The sequence below is a fragment of the Diospyros lotus genome, chromosome 10 (genome assembly GCF_014633365.1).
Source record: "Diospyros lotus cultivar Yz01 chromosome 10, ASM1463336v1, whole genome shotgun sequence".
NCBI classification, from domain to species: domain Eukaryota; kingdom Viridiplantae; phylum Streptophyta; class Magnoliopsida; order Ericales; family Ebenaceae; genus Diospyros; species Diospyros lotus.
This window is the reverse complement of record NC_068347.1, coordinates 28,736,633-28,751,537: the sequence shown is the minus strand read 5'-3', so window position 1 is coordinate 28,751,537 and position 14,905 is coordinate 28,736,633. Positions and strand designations below refer to the sequence as shown.

The 14,905-nt window shown below is 37.5% G+C and overlaps 1 protein-coding gene across 1 annotated transcript in view; it reads left to right on the top strand.

Moving 5' to 3' along the window:
* Positions 1-14,905, top strand: part of LOC127811543 (uncharacterized) — a 94,813-nt gene that overhangs the window by 73,766 nt on the left and 6,142 nt on the right. The window contains exons 10-19 of the mRNA XM_052351499.1: positions 2,879-2,946; positions 3,165-3,233; positions 3,311-3,388; positions 3,471-3,563; positions 3,864-3,934; positions 4,110-4,187; positions 4,304-4,397; positions 8,579-8,677; positions 9,684-9,886; positions 9,979-10,093. Coding sequence (XP_052207459.1) covers positions 2,879-2,946; positions 3,165-3,233; positions 3,311-3,388; positions 3,471-3,563; positions 3,864-3,934; positions 4,110-4,187; positions 4,304-4,397; positions 8,579-8,677; positions 9,684-9,886; positions 9,979-10,093 — 968 coding nt within the window. The remainder of the gene's footprint in view (positions 1-2,878; positions 2,947-3,164; positions 3,234-3,310; positions 3,389-3,470; positions 3,564-3,863; positions 3,935-4,109; positions 4,188-4,303; positions 4,398-8,578; positions 8,678-9,683; positions 9,887-9,978; positions 10,094-14,905) is intronic.

Sequence of the window (14,905 nt, the reverse complement as noted above, 5' to 3'; positions counted from 1 at the left end):
TGCTCACGATCGCTACAGATTCAAGATCACTCCTACGTTCACCTCAAGCCTGGATCATCAGAAATCGTTGCTTCAAATCCCAACCTAATTGCAAAGGGTTGTCGGAATCACCAGAACTGAATTCACCCTCTAATTTCGAGAATCAACCTCCATTGAACAGCAGACGTCGATCCGTCATAAATTAATCAACAGAGAAAGCTGCCAAGGAACGGTGGCTTTGATACCAAATGTCACAACCCTAGGGTTTAGAAAGGAAATTAGAAGAATTCGGGAGAGAAATAGAGAAGAATTATAGGGAGAGACACAACATAAACCAAGAGAAAAGAGGGGAAACATGGGAGAACGAGAGAGAGAGTAAGGAGGGAAATATGAATTCACTATATTATTCCAACATACTATTCTCTACGTACTAGAGCCTATTTATAAGCCATTCAACTGAAAGAAAAATCTAGAAACAACTCCCATGTGCACTACAATCGAACTAACAACATCTCCTAACAAACAATAGTAACTAATTACAGTATTAACCCTCTAATTCTCCTTGGGTCATGACACTAACCTGTAGTGCCATAACATGATTGCACTATTATTATCAAAATGAAAGACAGAAGAATAAACTAGACTTTCAAATGCCAAAAAACTGGTATGATGAACTTTCCTGCTCTGGAGGTCATCTTTCTCGAGGATATATAGTCTTGAGCACACTTCAGCACTGCCAATCGTCTTTCCTGAATACAAGTCCTGAAATTCACACAAATTTTTGGCTTAGCAACACAATTTAGGCCACGGGTAATCTTACCAATTGATAATAGATTGCAATCCAGGATAGGGACCAAGAGAACAGAGTTTAGAGTGATGTCCTTTGAGAGAACAATAGAACTTGTCTTTGCAACACTTGATAGAGAGCCATTGGCAATTTTGATTGTCCAATTCTAATAACAATGGTTAAACTTCGTCAAATGCTTAATGTCTCATCATGTGATTGTATGCTCCTGAGTTAACAATCCACACTTTTGATTGTTCACGTTTTGATCCGGAGGCAAGAACAATGGGTTGAGTAATTTGTGATGTCCGAACATTTTCTGCAGTAGGGGGTTGAGTTTTGTGATAGTGATCGCACAACGGGCGGCCCTTTTTTTGTTTGTTGTCAAAATTTGGTTGTTGATTCCCCCAAGCAATCAGTGTTGAGTTTATCCAGTTGAAGCCAATACCGATTCAATGTATTGAAGTGTTGGGTAACGCTAGAATCCCTTTAGAGCACATATTATCTAGGATACTCTCGATCTCGAATAGTTCAGACATATTCTCCATGTGTGAATAGGCCTCCTTAACGGCTTCCTAGATCTCATGTGTCGTTTCATAAAGCAGGAAACTTTTGCCAATTTCATTGGTCATGGAGTTCATGAGCCAAGACATGACCATATTGTTCTTGGATTTCCACGTTCAGAACTTTGGGTCCTCCTCCTTTGGCTGACTTGCAACTCCAGTGAGATAATCATCCTTCCCTTTTCTGCAAATGAACATCATCATCATTGTACATAATTGTGCCCATTTAACTTCTGACCAGTGATAGCAAACAGATTCTTATTTGTGGCTCCCATGCTGTTGTTAGGGCATGGGATGTCTTCTAGATTTGGTGCTCCTTTCGGCCATGGTTAGGTTCTCGTGTGTTTAGGGATTTTTAGGTAATCAGAGGGTTCTCTAATACCATGTGAGAAAAATGAGGAGAAATCCTTTTATTGTCCTATTCATCAAATATCAGTCAAATATATATAGCAGAACTTCCTATATTTAGTCTACTAAATCATAGGACTAATTGATATATAAAGTTGCACTATCTATAGTTAGTCTACTTAATTATAGGACTGATCTGGAGAATAGGACTATCCTAATAGGATTTCTATGAAGTCTGCGGGATTCTTTGCTGAACTAGTTTCCTAAATTAACTCCTATACAAAAGGAAACAACTAATGCCAAGATTTTCCGCAATATGGATGACTGATGACACTAGTGGGTCAACAGGTTGGGTCAGTTGTAATTAGTCAGGTCCAATCAGGTCTTGTGTCAACAGCTTTGGGTCAAGGGTCACTGGGCTTGGTTTAAGTTTGGAAGGTTGGATTATAATTAGGTCGAAAAGGTGCTGGTGAGGCAAATTCTAGGCCTCAAGAGTCCAGTGGGCCTAACACCCAAAAATGGGCTGCCCAATTGAGCTATCTCAATATCAGAATAAAACAATGGAGGAGGAGGAATAAAACAGAGGAATCAAGGAAAGGGAAGAGAAGAGGAAGTTTGTTGGTTGGGGATCATGAAGAACAGTAGGGAGGGGGGTTGGGATATAAACGAAATAGAATGGAATAAAACAAATGGAAATGCCATTTCTGGTGTGTTCTTTTTTTTCCCCAAAACGTTTCTTTTTTGAAAATGAAAAACAGGCAACCAAACACCATTTTGTATTTTAGCTTCCTAAATTTTAAAAACTGAAGCCCAGCCAAAAAGGCCCTTTAAGTTCATATTTTGATAGCTGCCTTTCAATTGCAGCATGCTTTCATGGTGTGTGGTCGATGGACTTGCATGGGAACATGCTTTCTTATCCCTTGACGTTTTACTTTTTGTGCTTGGTTTCTTATCTTTGTGCTTTAAGAATTGCATCCATTTAATTTATCAGATATGTGAAACTTGAAACTTCTTCCATTGCTATATTCTGTCACACCCCTTTGGTCAACAAACCAAGGGTCCTTGATATGCTGCACTGTATTCAATCTCAATGAAAACACTTGTATAGTGGTTGATATTACAGTTTCATCCCCTGTGATTGGCTTCTTTTGTTGTTGATGTATTGCTTGACCCTGATGTTGATGTATTGCTTGACCCTGACCAGATGATCCAGATATACCTCATGTTCAACGGCATCGCAGTTTTCTAAAAGAGCATGTGGTCTTTAAGGAGGTATATTTGGTTTCATAATCCTTTTATCTTTTGTTTTTTACTTCCATTTAATGTTATTTCCTTCTCCATCCATTGCCCATTTCTGGAAATTAGGGATTCTGGGATCCAGGAGAACTTGTACTTTACATAGTCATTTTTGGGTATTTATGCTTCTGATACTTACAGACAAAAGTGTGTTTATGGCATCTTATTCATTTGCTTCTACTTTGATTGTTAAGGCCATACCAATCAAAGATCCGCGGGTCCTGTCGAAGATACACCAAACTTACAGGGTTAATTATTTGAAGGCAAAGATCTTCAACTCATATTTCCATTTCTTGCTTGGGACTGTAATATATTTCTCATCTTGCTTCATGTTCATCAGGATGTAATTTTGCCTAGAGTATTGGATGATGCGACTACTGCAAATCTCAATTCCATAATCCATTCAAATAATGCTACTGTAAGATGTTAATTTCAAGTTTTGATATTCCTTAGCCCTTAAGTTGATGTTCTCCTGTCCTGATCGTGTTACTGCCTTGCAGATTATTTCTTTGTTAAAAGATGACAGCACCTTTATTCAGGAATTGTTTGGAAGGTTGAGGTCTACTACATCCAGAGAGTCAAAGAAAAATTTGGTACTGCTGAATAACTTTTATCTTTCGTTACCTTTTTGCCACTGTAGGGCCTATTTGAGTCCCGGCATGCAGTGTGTGGCGTGGTTGTGTATGCTTTCTTCATTTTTCCATTTTCTTTTTATGATATGATATAATCAACAACATGCCAAGCTTTATCCCACTATGTGGGGTCGGCTACATGAATTCTAGATTTTTGTTCAAATTCCCTTTAATGTTTTCATTCTCAGGCTGAGGATGATTCTTACCTTCATGATTTTTCTCTTCATTGTTACAACTTGTTTGCCTCTTTCTTGAAACTAGGTACACTTCCTGCATGAGTTTTGTAGTCTAAGCAAGAGCCTGCAGATGGTCCAACAACATCGGTTATTTAGGTATTGTTGAAAGAATGATGCATGTTGTATCAATTACTTCATTTTATTTTTCAAACTTTATCTTCGATGACATCATCATCATCTATCATTCTGTATGCCTGTTCAACTATTCATTTACATATTTTCAATCTTATTTGTGTACATTAATTTACTTTATAATGTTGAATGCCTGTAGGGATCTTGTTAATGAAGGGATATTCAACATTGTTGCTGATATTTTGCAGAATGAAGAAGAAAAACTTGTATTAATTGGGTAATGAATGGCTATCTCTGTCCTTTAGTGTTTTCTCTCCGTCTTTCTCATTTGCATTTAAATTTTCTCCTGCCCCAAGAATTTGTCCAAATGAGAAGTTATTCTGATGGATGCAGGACAGACATTCTTATTCTCTTCCTTAATCAGGATCCAAATCTTTTGCGTTCTTATGTCACTCGGGTGGAAGGGAACCCCCTAATAGGACTCCTGGTATGTACGTTTTCATTCCCCCTTCTTACCTGGCATCTAGGTTTGTATTTGTGCCTTTGTATTTAACACAGTGTTTTTGTCAATGAAATTTTTCTGCTTGTTCCTTGGGTTGACATTAAAAATCAATCTAGATGGTAAATAAATGCATGGTTTTTTTTTTTAATCTAAAATATTGTAGTTTGTTTTTTGATTCTTACTTCCTTACATCTTTCAGTGACTGAAGGATGTGATATATCCATCCCACAAACTAAACTAGTGATGCATTAAATATTTACAAATTATATTGGATTCAGTTACAAGTCCGATACTATGTCACTGAAATATTTTTGTTTGAAGAATGATTAATCAAACTACATGTATTAATTGACATGGTATCGGACTTGTAACAAAAAAAAAAAAAACAAAAAAGGTGGCATGAATCTCCTGCCCCCAAAACTTGAACTAACACCTGACTCCCTTATTTACCTCTGGACTTCAACTTCCTTGAACCAAAGTAATCTCCATAACCTAATCTTCAATTTCTTGACATCCCTTTCTGGAAAGAGCTTAATTTCTTTTTAGAGATCTCAAGGAATCTAAAATTGACTACGGAGCAACCTCCAAGTATGATAACACACCATTCCTGTTGAAGGAGAAAGAGTTGATCAGTTACATGGTCTGCAACATCAGTGGGGGATGGCATTATCTGATCGTTTTTGGATCAAAATCACATTTGGGTCAAATGGAGCAAAATTATTGATTTTGGCTGCAGTTAAATGACCTTTGGAAGGCCAAATTTCTGTAGCAATGAGGCAAACTTCTGAATTGGTATTTTGATATAACCCATGAAATCCTTCAATTTGTAGAAATGGTTGATAAGTAAACATAGCCAATCCCACCTGGTGGGATTGATGCTTGATATAATATGTTGTTTTTTTATTAGTGAAACATTTGCATTGCCATTACATGCCTCTTATATTGGATGCAAGCTTGGGATACCTCATTTCCATATTCCTGCTCACTGCTTCTTATAAGTGTGGATCCGTTACGTTTTTGGGAATAACAGTTGATCTGATCCAGTTTCACAATGTGGATCTGGGATTCGGCTTCAGATGGTTTTGGTTTAGCTTATAATTCTTCAGCTTTGGTTGTGGTTGTGGGATTCATATTCTGCTCTTGTTTTGAATACTTTAGGTAGTGTTTTGTGGGTTTGTTGTCTTATGGGTTATAATGTTCTTAATATTAGTTGCATTAATAAAATTCTACATTCTTTCAATATATATATCATTTGCAAGTTTATGAGACTAGATTTTAGATATATATCATATAACAAAGTTCTCTCCCTTTCTAAGTAGCTTTCTCTTATGAGTATTTTGTTGATTTGAGTTGAAACAGAAAACAGCTGGAATCTGATGAAATGTAATTGGGGATTGAATACTTTTTTTCTTCCTATTTTTCAGTTCCCCCAACTTCTTAGTAATCAAATAGAGGATTAGATGGTTTTATGGGCAAACCAGTGGCTGGATGACTGTCTAGTTGCTCCTCTCGCACTGTCCAAAGTTTCAACAAGATATTCTCTTTTAATGAGAGAGATATCTAACCCACATTTGGTGGAAAGCCTTTAATCCCATACAAATGTAAGCATGAGATAGAATATATGTTACATGGAAGCATATATTCTAGCTAGTCAAAAACAGGTCATATGTAGTCTTGTGAAAATGCACACCTGGGTTGGTTTGGGTAAATCTTTGGACAACTGCTGAGCTGGACCATGTAAACAGTTTTCGAAAACTATGAACCAAAATCAAGTCAGGCACTTTAAGATCGAAACAGGATGGTAGGGTTAGCTTTAGTTTTCAGGTAGTCTAGGTTATCTGTACTCTCCTACTTGAGGTATCTCTTCTCATCATGGTTGAGTAGGTAATAATGTTCTCATTTGTGAGCAAGAGAAGCATAAATTGGTTTTTCAACACACAATTTGCCAAGTTTGCGAAATGCTAGTTCTTGGTTAGGATGTTTGATGCAAAAAGCCAGAAATTTGCGGAAGATCGAAGAAGAGAAAATTTAAGGGAGAAAAGAAGGGGGGGGAGGGGGGGGGGGATTCATCAATATGAATTTAATATCAATCCAAAGCATAATCTCTAATTAATCATAGGCCTATTTATAGTCTGAAATCCCAACTAAAAGATAATTACCCTAGTTATATATTATCAAAATAAATAAAATTTATGAATATCTAAAATCTAAATAAAATGAATCTGAATAACTAAATATCCTAATATCAAACACTAAGATTTAATAATTTTAATTTATCACCATTCTCCCCATGTTATAGAAAAACTCATCCTCGAGTTGTGTAGGCTCATGTCACTGGTAGCAGAGTGTGAGTCATCAACATCTATCTGCTTAAAGTGGGAAGAACTAATTGTTTCTGTAGTTAGATCTTGCTGGCTCCTTGTTAACTCTGGTGGAGTAGGATCAGACAGTGGAAACTCTGGGGGATTCACCCAACGAACAGGAAAACGTGGAATATGTCCATCAGTGTTAAAAGAATTCTGCTCACCTAAATAATGCCAATCTTATCTTTATGTGCATGTAGCTGTAATGGAACTTCATGCATTGGAGGAGGTTCAGTGAATGGGTCAATAAGAGGTTAATTTGGAGGAATAGAATGGCCTTTATATGCAATTATGCACTAAAATAGAGCTAAAATCAAAGAAAGGTCCAACTCATTGTGGCTTTGATTGAATCATAACATAATCCTTGATATGAAGTCTGGCAAACTGTTTATATGGACTAGCTTTTAGCATTCTATAGTGAGACAAAGTAGGAAGGATCACTGCTGGGACCAAACCTATGTCTTGCTAAAGAACAGGCAAAGGGAAAAGTGGTTTGGGAATTCCTTATGGAAAAGATTGTGAGATTCTTCAAGTAGCTAACAAGTTTCTTTGGATAACAAATATCTGAGCATCCTTGGGAAATTCCTTAACTGCTATAACAGATTCTCCCATTACCTCATGCTCAAGTTCTTATGGTCAATGATATGAAATTCCCTTTCTTCTGTTACTTAATTTTGTGAACGTGATCTTCATCCTACTCACCCATTTCATAAATACTGGGTTCATGATTTTGTTCTTTGAATATTTTTCTTTACTTTTTTACTGTTCTCCACAATGAAACTCAATTTGGACAACTAGCAATTTAGTGACCAAAATACCTACAGTTGGAGCACTGCGGTAGTGACTCAGCATTTGTGGTTCTGCCTATTTGTCCTTTATCTTTTGTTCTCTTGGTGGTGGCATACTAGACAAAAGAGAACCTAGCATTGACTTATTGTTCATACCTCATAAAAAAGGTATGATGCCTAGGACAATTATCTCTACGCTTCCTGTAATGCGTTCTACAGGATTTATACCTGCAAAAATGTTCCTCAATCCTTCGGGCCAGTGTTGCAAACTAACTATTCACCTGTCCCATTTGGACATTCATGTGTTGAAGACCTTGTAGTATTTGGCCTTGTTTTGGGACCTAGATGTGACAGGTTGGACTCCATTGCACTAGTACACCCCCACTCCCCTGGGAGGTGAAAAAAAAAAAAAAGTGCTGAGATCAAGTAAGCCTACCATTGCAATGGAGTCTAACCTGTCAGACTAGATCCTAGGATATCTATTAGACTTAGAAATTGGAAGAAGATAGGGTTTCTTATAGAAGCATACCTTTATCTTGTAAGAATTTGGAATTGCCTATTGCATTTGTAGCTTCTTACTTATGGCTGGCCTTGGTACATGCTAGAGCGAGTTTCATACGGGGTTAGGTTACTTTATTATGAATTAAATGTCAAAGGTTCAGAACAAAGAAATAACCTCTTCTTGTGTGGGGCTAATGCTGCCCATATTTGACTCTCCATGGAGCCTTAGTGGTAAATTCCTGTGCACTGGTTTCTCTTTTATTGTTTGGATCTATTAACTCCTTTGGTGCTACTGTTTATTATTGTGACCATGATTATTAGAAAATTAATATGCTTCTAATTCTAGCCTCGCCATTTTATTTGCAGTGTTCTTCTGAAAACATTGTTTTCTTTGGTTCTTCCACTCTCTTATTTATTTATTTTTCCAATTTTTGGGGGGGTGGGAGGATAAGTTTCTCTCCCTTTGCTCTCTTTGATGTGAAGTTTATTGTTTCTGCTCTTGTGGATTTTGTAGGTTAAGGGCATGGTAACAGATTTTGGGGATGACATGCATTGCCAATTTCTTGAAATTCTTCGAAGTCTCTTGGATTCTTCTTCTGGACCACCATTACAGGTCCTAAGATTATTCAATTCTGTCTTGTATGCTACTTTGTATGCGTTCTCATTTTGAACTATCCTTTTATTCATCATCCAATCTTTTGTGTTTCACCACTCATGTTATGGGTGTTGCAATATTGGAGGAAGTCTTTACAATAACAAAATGTCGTGTCAAGGTCTTAAAGCAAACTCAGTGAAGTCTTAGAAAGATTAAAGACTTGAATGAATTAATGGAACTCACGAGAGGAGTTTATATACAGCTTAGGATCCTATTCTTCCTCCTAGAAAATAGGAGAAGATTTAGAATATCTATCTCCTAAAAAATAGAAAAGCTATCTCCTAAAACTTAGGAATTAAATCCAGCTTTACAACAAGATTTACACTATATAATATTATCTACTCTAATTTATCCATATCTACTAGAGTCCTTTTTTAGCTGAAAGTCTTCTTGTCTTCGGCTCCTTAATTCCGTCCAACACTCAGCATGAAATTCTTGTTTTAATTTTAAATTTCCTGGGTAAACGAATTCATCAGTTCAATGTTGCTGCATGCCTGGAAATGTTGGTTAACACTTGGAATCTTGTTCTTCACTTGACAATTTGTGTTTCTATGCATCAAACTTTGTCTAATACTCAGGATATCTCATTTGAGACAGTGCTACCTACTAGAATATGTTTGAACTTTGGATGTCAGGTATAGATTGTTTACCAGAAAATATAGGGTTTTTTTCACAGAGATATTTGTTCTGAGTTTCCAGTTTATAAATTTGTGGTGCTACATTTCATTTATGTATCTTTGGAGCATGCTGGTTTTATATTTATTGTCTGTATGGTGTGCCATTCCTGAGGTACATGGTTCACTATTTATATTTGCAGTATAGTTCTGAATTTTTGGATTAAAGATGCTTTTATATAAATTTTCTCTGTATAATATGGTTCTTTGTGGTAATGTTGCATTTCTGTAATGTCATTGAAACACTTCTTCCTTTTTACCATTTAACTTTTGTCTTTTTTCTTTTGCAGAGAGATACTATCATTGATATTTTCTATGAGAGGCACTTCAGCCAGTTACTTGATGTTATAACATCATCATGCCCTCAAAACAGCATTGATCAATCAGCTGACAAAGTGGAAGTCTCAAATCAAATCTGTGCAAAGCCAGAAATACTTCTGAATATATGTGAACTGCTGGGCTTTTGCGTTTTGCATCATCCATATAAAATAAGGTAACAACTGGTGGTGCTTCAATAGTCATTTGGCTTTGATCTTCTGCTGTCAATGATTATTTTTGTATTCATGTGTTCCCCTCTTTTTGCAGGCACAACTTTCTTCTTAATAATGTGATAGATAAAGTTCTCTGCCTGACTAATAGGAGAGAAAAATACCTTGTAGCTGCTGCTGTTCGTTTTTTTCGAACTCTAGTTTCCCGCAATGTAAGTGATTTCCTTTTGATACTTGAATCATAAATTGATATCTGACTAGGATATTGTGATTATGCATTCTATGTTTGTATGAACTTATCTCAGAGCCTTAAGTCTCCATTTGTCATCAATTCTGGATCTTACCTTTTCCTTTTTTTATAGGGAGACACCAGATTGCTTAGGAATTGAGCTGTATATCTGCAAATTACATTTATAGATTATTTGGGGATCCTGCCTACCCATTAACCAAATTGATTTACGTTAAAAAAATTACAGGGGTGTAAACTTTTCCTCTTCTTTTTAACTTATCTTATTTCTTGATTCCAATGATGACTCAACCTTGTATCTTATCATCTTGGTTGGCCAAATATCATTGTGATGGATGATTGCTAACGGAATAGCAAAGCAGGGAACTTGCAGTCTCCATTGTTTGGCCATTAGCATGTGCCTGGAATAAGAGTGAACTACCATTCCACTCAGGTGGATATTGGGTGATACTAGGTCTTAATTAGGAACTTCCATTTGTTTTTGGGTCTTGGTTAATTTACAGTTCCCTACTTCCCTCGTGTTTCCTTCCTTCCTTTGTATGCTTTTTTTTTTTTTCTCCCCTTCCAAAACTCATTTACCCAACCTCCCCAGTCATAGCAGGTAGGACCCAACCATGCTTGGCCAGGCCTCCTTTATATATATATATATATTAAATCTTTTTACACATCTTGCTTCCTGATCCCTGGGCTTCTATGCTCCTTATCCTTGCATATCTCACCCTCCCCATCACATGAAGTCTTAGAATCAACTTATTGTAAATGTTCAAACCATCACCAGCCTTTGCTGGTTCCTCTCCTTGCATGCACTACAGAAAACAACTCAAATCACCGGTGATTAAATGTTCTCACATCTACCTCAAAGTGCACAAGAATACATATACATGATACATGTTGACTTCTACCTCACATCCATGGTGAAGAGTACAAAATGTTAATTACACTGTCTTTGTTAGTTACCAAGATCCCACTAATAGCATGCTATCGAAGATTATATATAATGTTATATAGCCCAAGTAGTAATATGCTTAAATGCCCGTGCACCCCTCAGGGTAGTCCTCTAGTCTGCCCCCTTGCCGTGTTCCCTGGGCACTTGTGAAGATAATGGGTAACATGCAATAAATTATGAGAGATCAGTGAGGCCACATGCACATGCATGTCATGCAATGGAATGAAGCCAATATAATCAACCAGGTACCCTTGTGGCCACAAGGCAGACACAATACTGATTTCGTCCCCATGGTCAACAAACTACTTCCCAGGCAAGCTCTTAGGCCTTGACATGCACAAGCTTTGGCCTCATATACATAGCCAACTCAATTTGTATGATCACATACAGTACACAGGACAACATCAAATGCATATTGCATCAAAGCATTCCCAAGAATCACAACCCATTTAAGCTGCCAAAATGCTTATGCTACGCACATGTATGTACAGAAGATAATTTCACAGTGAAATATGTTGTAATGCGCTTTTAGCTTTTTATAACCTCCCACAAGACTTCTTCCCTGCTGACATGCAAGCAAGGCCACCCACATTAGTACTATGCATGAAGCCCACAACACCAGTCACACGCTCACACAAGCACAAAGTACCCAAACACACTCATGACACCCCATCACTCATACTTAGCTACTTTCAGACACCAAGCGGTAAAACTCCTGCACACCAACACCCTATTTAAACCCTTTATAGGCACTGGTTGGCGTGGGGTAGAAAAGAACCAATCTACCTACCATTTATTGCACACCATGCCTGCACCACTTGCCCCAATAGTCTGCAGACAACCTCTCCCCTGCTTGTACATCCCATTCACCATCTCCTTAGGCCATGCACATTTATGGAGGCATGTCTGCACCTCTCATCACCCCTCTCTCTCTCTCTCACACACACACAGGCGCGCGCGCTGCTGCAATGTGTACCGTATCTACCTCCCCATGCAGCCATGCAAGCCTCCTCAACATGTGTCAATTCACATAAGGCACCTATCACACACACATGAATATCTACATACCTCTGCACATAAAGAAAGACTATATGTTAATTTTTCCCATATTTAAGAAAAAATTCTCTCTTGATAATGTGACTGATTTCCCTCTTAATTATGTTGCCATCTCATCATTAATTTTTATTAATTAAGACCTAGATTGGGGTAATTAATGTGGGTTGTTGCAGATTGGGCTGTCACTGCCCTAGGAATAACATGGCATACAAGGAAAGTTAGTCAGTGGAATTCTATCTGGTGTAGTGAATGGAATGACTTCTTTCAAAGGAAGACTCGGTGCAGAATATTTGGTCTAATTGGTTCTTGATGTGCTAATCTCAATTTTGTGATCAGATATATCTAGTGACCACTTCTGTAGGTTGTTGACCTAGGTAACCTGCAAATGGTCCTTGTATGCAATTTGTTGTTGTTGTCCTGGTCTCTATTTTGTGATCAGCTATATCTAGTGACCATTTCTGTAGGTTGTTGCCCTAGCAACCTGCAAATGTCCTTGTATGTTTAATTTGTTGTTGTAGGCCTGGTCAGCTATATCCAGTGACCATTTCTGTAGGTTGTTGCCTAGCAACCTGCAAATGGTCCTTGTATGTGGTGGATGCCGTCTGTAGTGGCTGCGTGTGGTTGACCTTCCCCAGAGCCTGCAACAGAGGAGCCTTGTGCACTTGGTTTTACCTTTTTAGCTGTCTGTAGTGGGCATACCAGCTTGGATAGTGTTCTTTCCTTAATGCTTCCTCATACAGGCTGAACTTTATTGTTGCTTTATGTCTTGGTTCTTTTGGTTCTATTGATTGAATCTCCTCTTGGTTTTATCATCACTTGCCTTTTGTAAAAGGCTTTTCTCTGACATTGTTTAAACTAGAGGGAGAGCATGCTAGAACTGATTATCATTTTAGGTGAGTCTTTTTCATTAACTGAATTCACATAACTTTGTTATGATGGGGAAAAAAAAAAAGCAACCAAGTTCTCTGCGTTTTTACTTCGATCTGTTTGATCCAGAAAGGAAAGAAGAAAGCAGGAGATTAAGAATTAATGGCTGTCAGTGGCTGTGTAAAGTCATGCGAGGGTTAATTGATGCTATTCTATGGAGAGATAAAAGGATATAGGAATCCATTTAAGTTTTATTGCTTGACTAATAACACAAACTTCAGATATCATGCCGCAGCTTTATTGAATTTTGTGGCATGCCTATGTATGCTTCATGTCCGAGAGGAGCTAAGTGCACTAATTCATGCAATTCTTTTGTTGTGTGTGTGTATGTGTGTGCGCGTGTGTTGGGGGGGGAGGTGCTTTAAATTGTGAATTCATGCACTGGAACATAGTCAAATTGCACATGCACTTATCCTCAAATTTTTGTGGATTTTATTTCATCATCCAAGTTTAGAATGATTTGCCCACTGTTGATAGTGCTTATCTGGTTCATAAATGAGGCACATTACTCCATAGCTAAACTTGTGTTTTCCTTGAAGCTCCTTGAGTAAGAGTTTCACGCAAAAACTAAAAGTTTATTTAATAAACAATTATTAAATCATTTCGCATTCTAGTAATAGTAATATGTGATTGCATCAAGTGAATATCATGTCATCCCTTGGCTTGTAATTACCGTGGAGGCTATTAAGATTACAAAGTTCTCAAATGATAACTGTGATGATAAATGCCTGGCTTACAGAGTTATTGTTCATATATAAGTCACTTGGTGCATCAATGTACACCTCTGAAGGTATTTAATTTCCCATTTTGTTACATAGCACATTTGTGGGCAGCCAGTGATCCTGCGCTCTGGTCTTTGGCTCACAAAGAGCAGAGGCATCAGGCTGATTAGGTGTCCTCAAGCTGATGCATGGAAGGATTGTGCCATTCAAGAGGCTACCAAGCAGCGGTTAGTGCCTGAAGTTGTTTGTGATTGTAGAAACTAGATGTTACATACCAAATGGTGGGTTAGTAACAAGTCTGCGTTTTTTTTTTTTCTTTTTTTTTTAAATTTGTTGGGCAAGGTTGGGCTTGGTTCTTGAACAAATTTGGTCCCTAGAGTAGGGAACCCCAAATTCAAGTCGAGTTTATGATCAATGAACTCGCCTCAATTGATTCAATAGATAGGAACCTACTTAGACAAGGTTTAATGTAATCTAATCCTAGAATTTAGGAGCTAGGATACAACAGAAAAATAAGATAAGAAAAACTTCTATCTACTCCTATTATTTTTCCTAGATTTTAGGAACTTTATTTGGCTGCATCTTTATCCCTTTTCTTTGATTTGCTGGAGACTTATCTGCTGTGCATCAGCTTCTTTATCTTCTTCCGAGACTTCTTCATAAGTTAGGACTCTCTCTCCAACACCCCCCCTCAAGCTAAGGAATAGATATCTCTCATTCCTAGCTTGTTGATGAGATATTCAAAACCTGGTCTAGCCATGGATTTAGTTAGTATATTTGCCTCTTGTTCTGTTGTGGGAATATAGGTAAGTTGTATTCCTCCATCTTCTATTTCTCTTTGGATGAAGTGTCGATCAATTCTGACATATTTTATTCTATCATGTTGTACGGGGTTGTTAACAATGCTTATAGTTGACTTGCTATCGCTATAGAGCTGTGTTGGTTTGGTTAATGGCATTTGTAGATCTTCCATCAATCTGACCACCTAAATTAATTCACAAACTCCTTGAGCAATTGCCCTAAATTCTGTTTCAACACTGCTTCTTGCTACAACAGATTGTTTTTTACTTCTCCATGTGACTAAGTTACCCCATAGCTTTGTACAAAAACCTGATGTAGATCGACT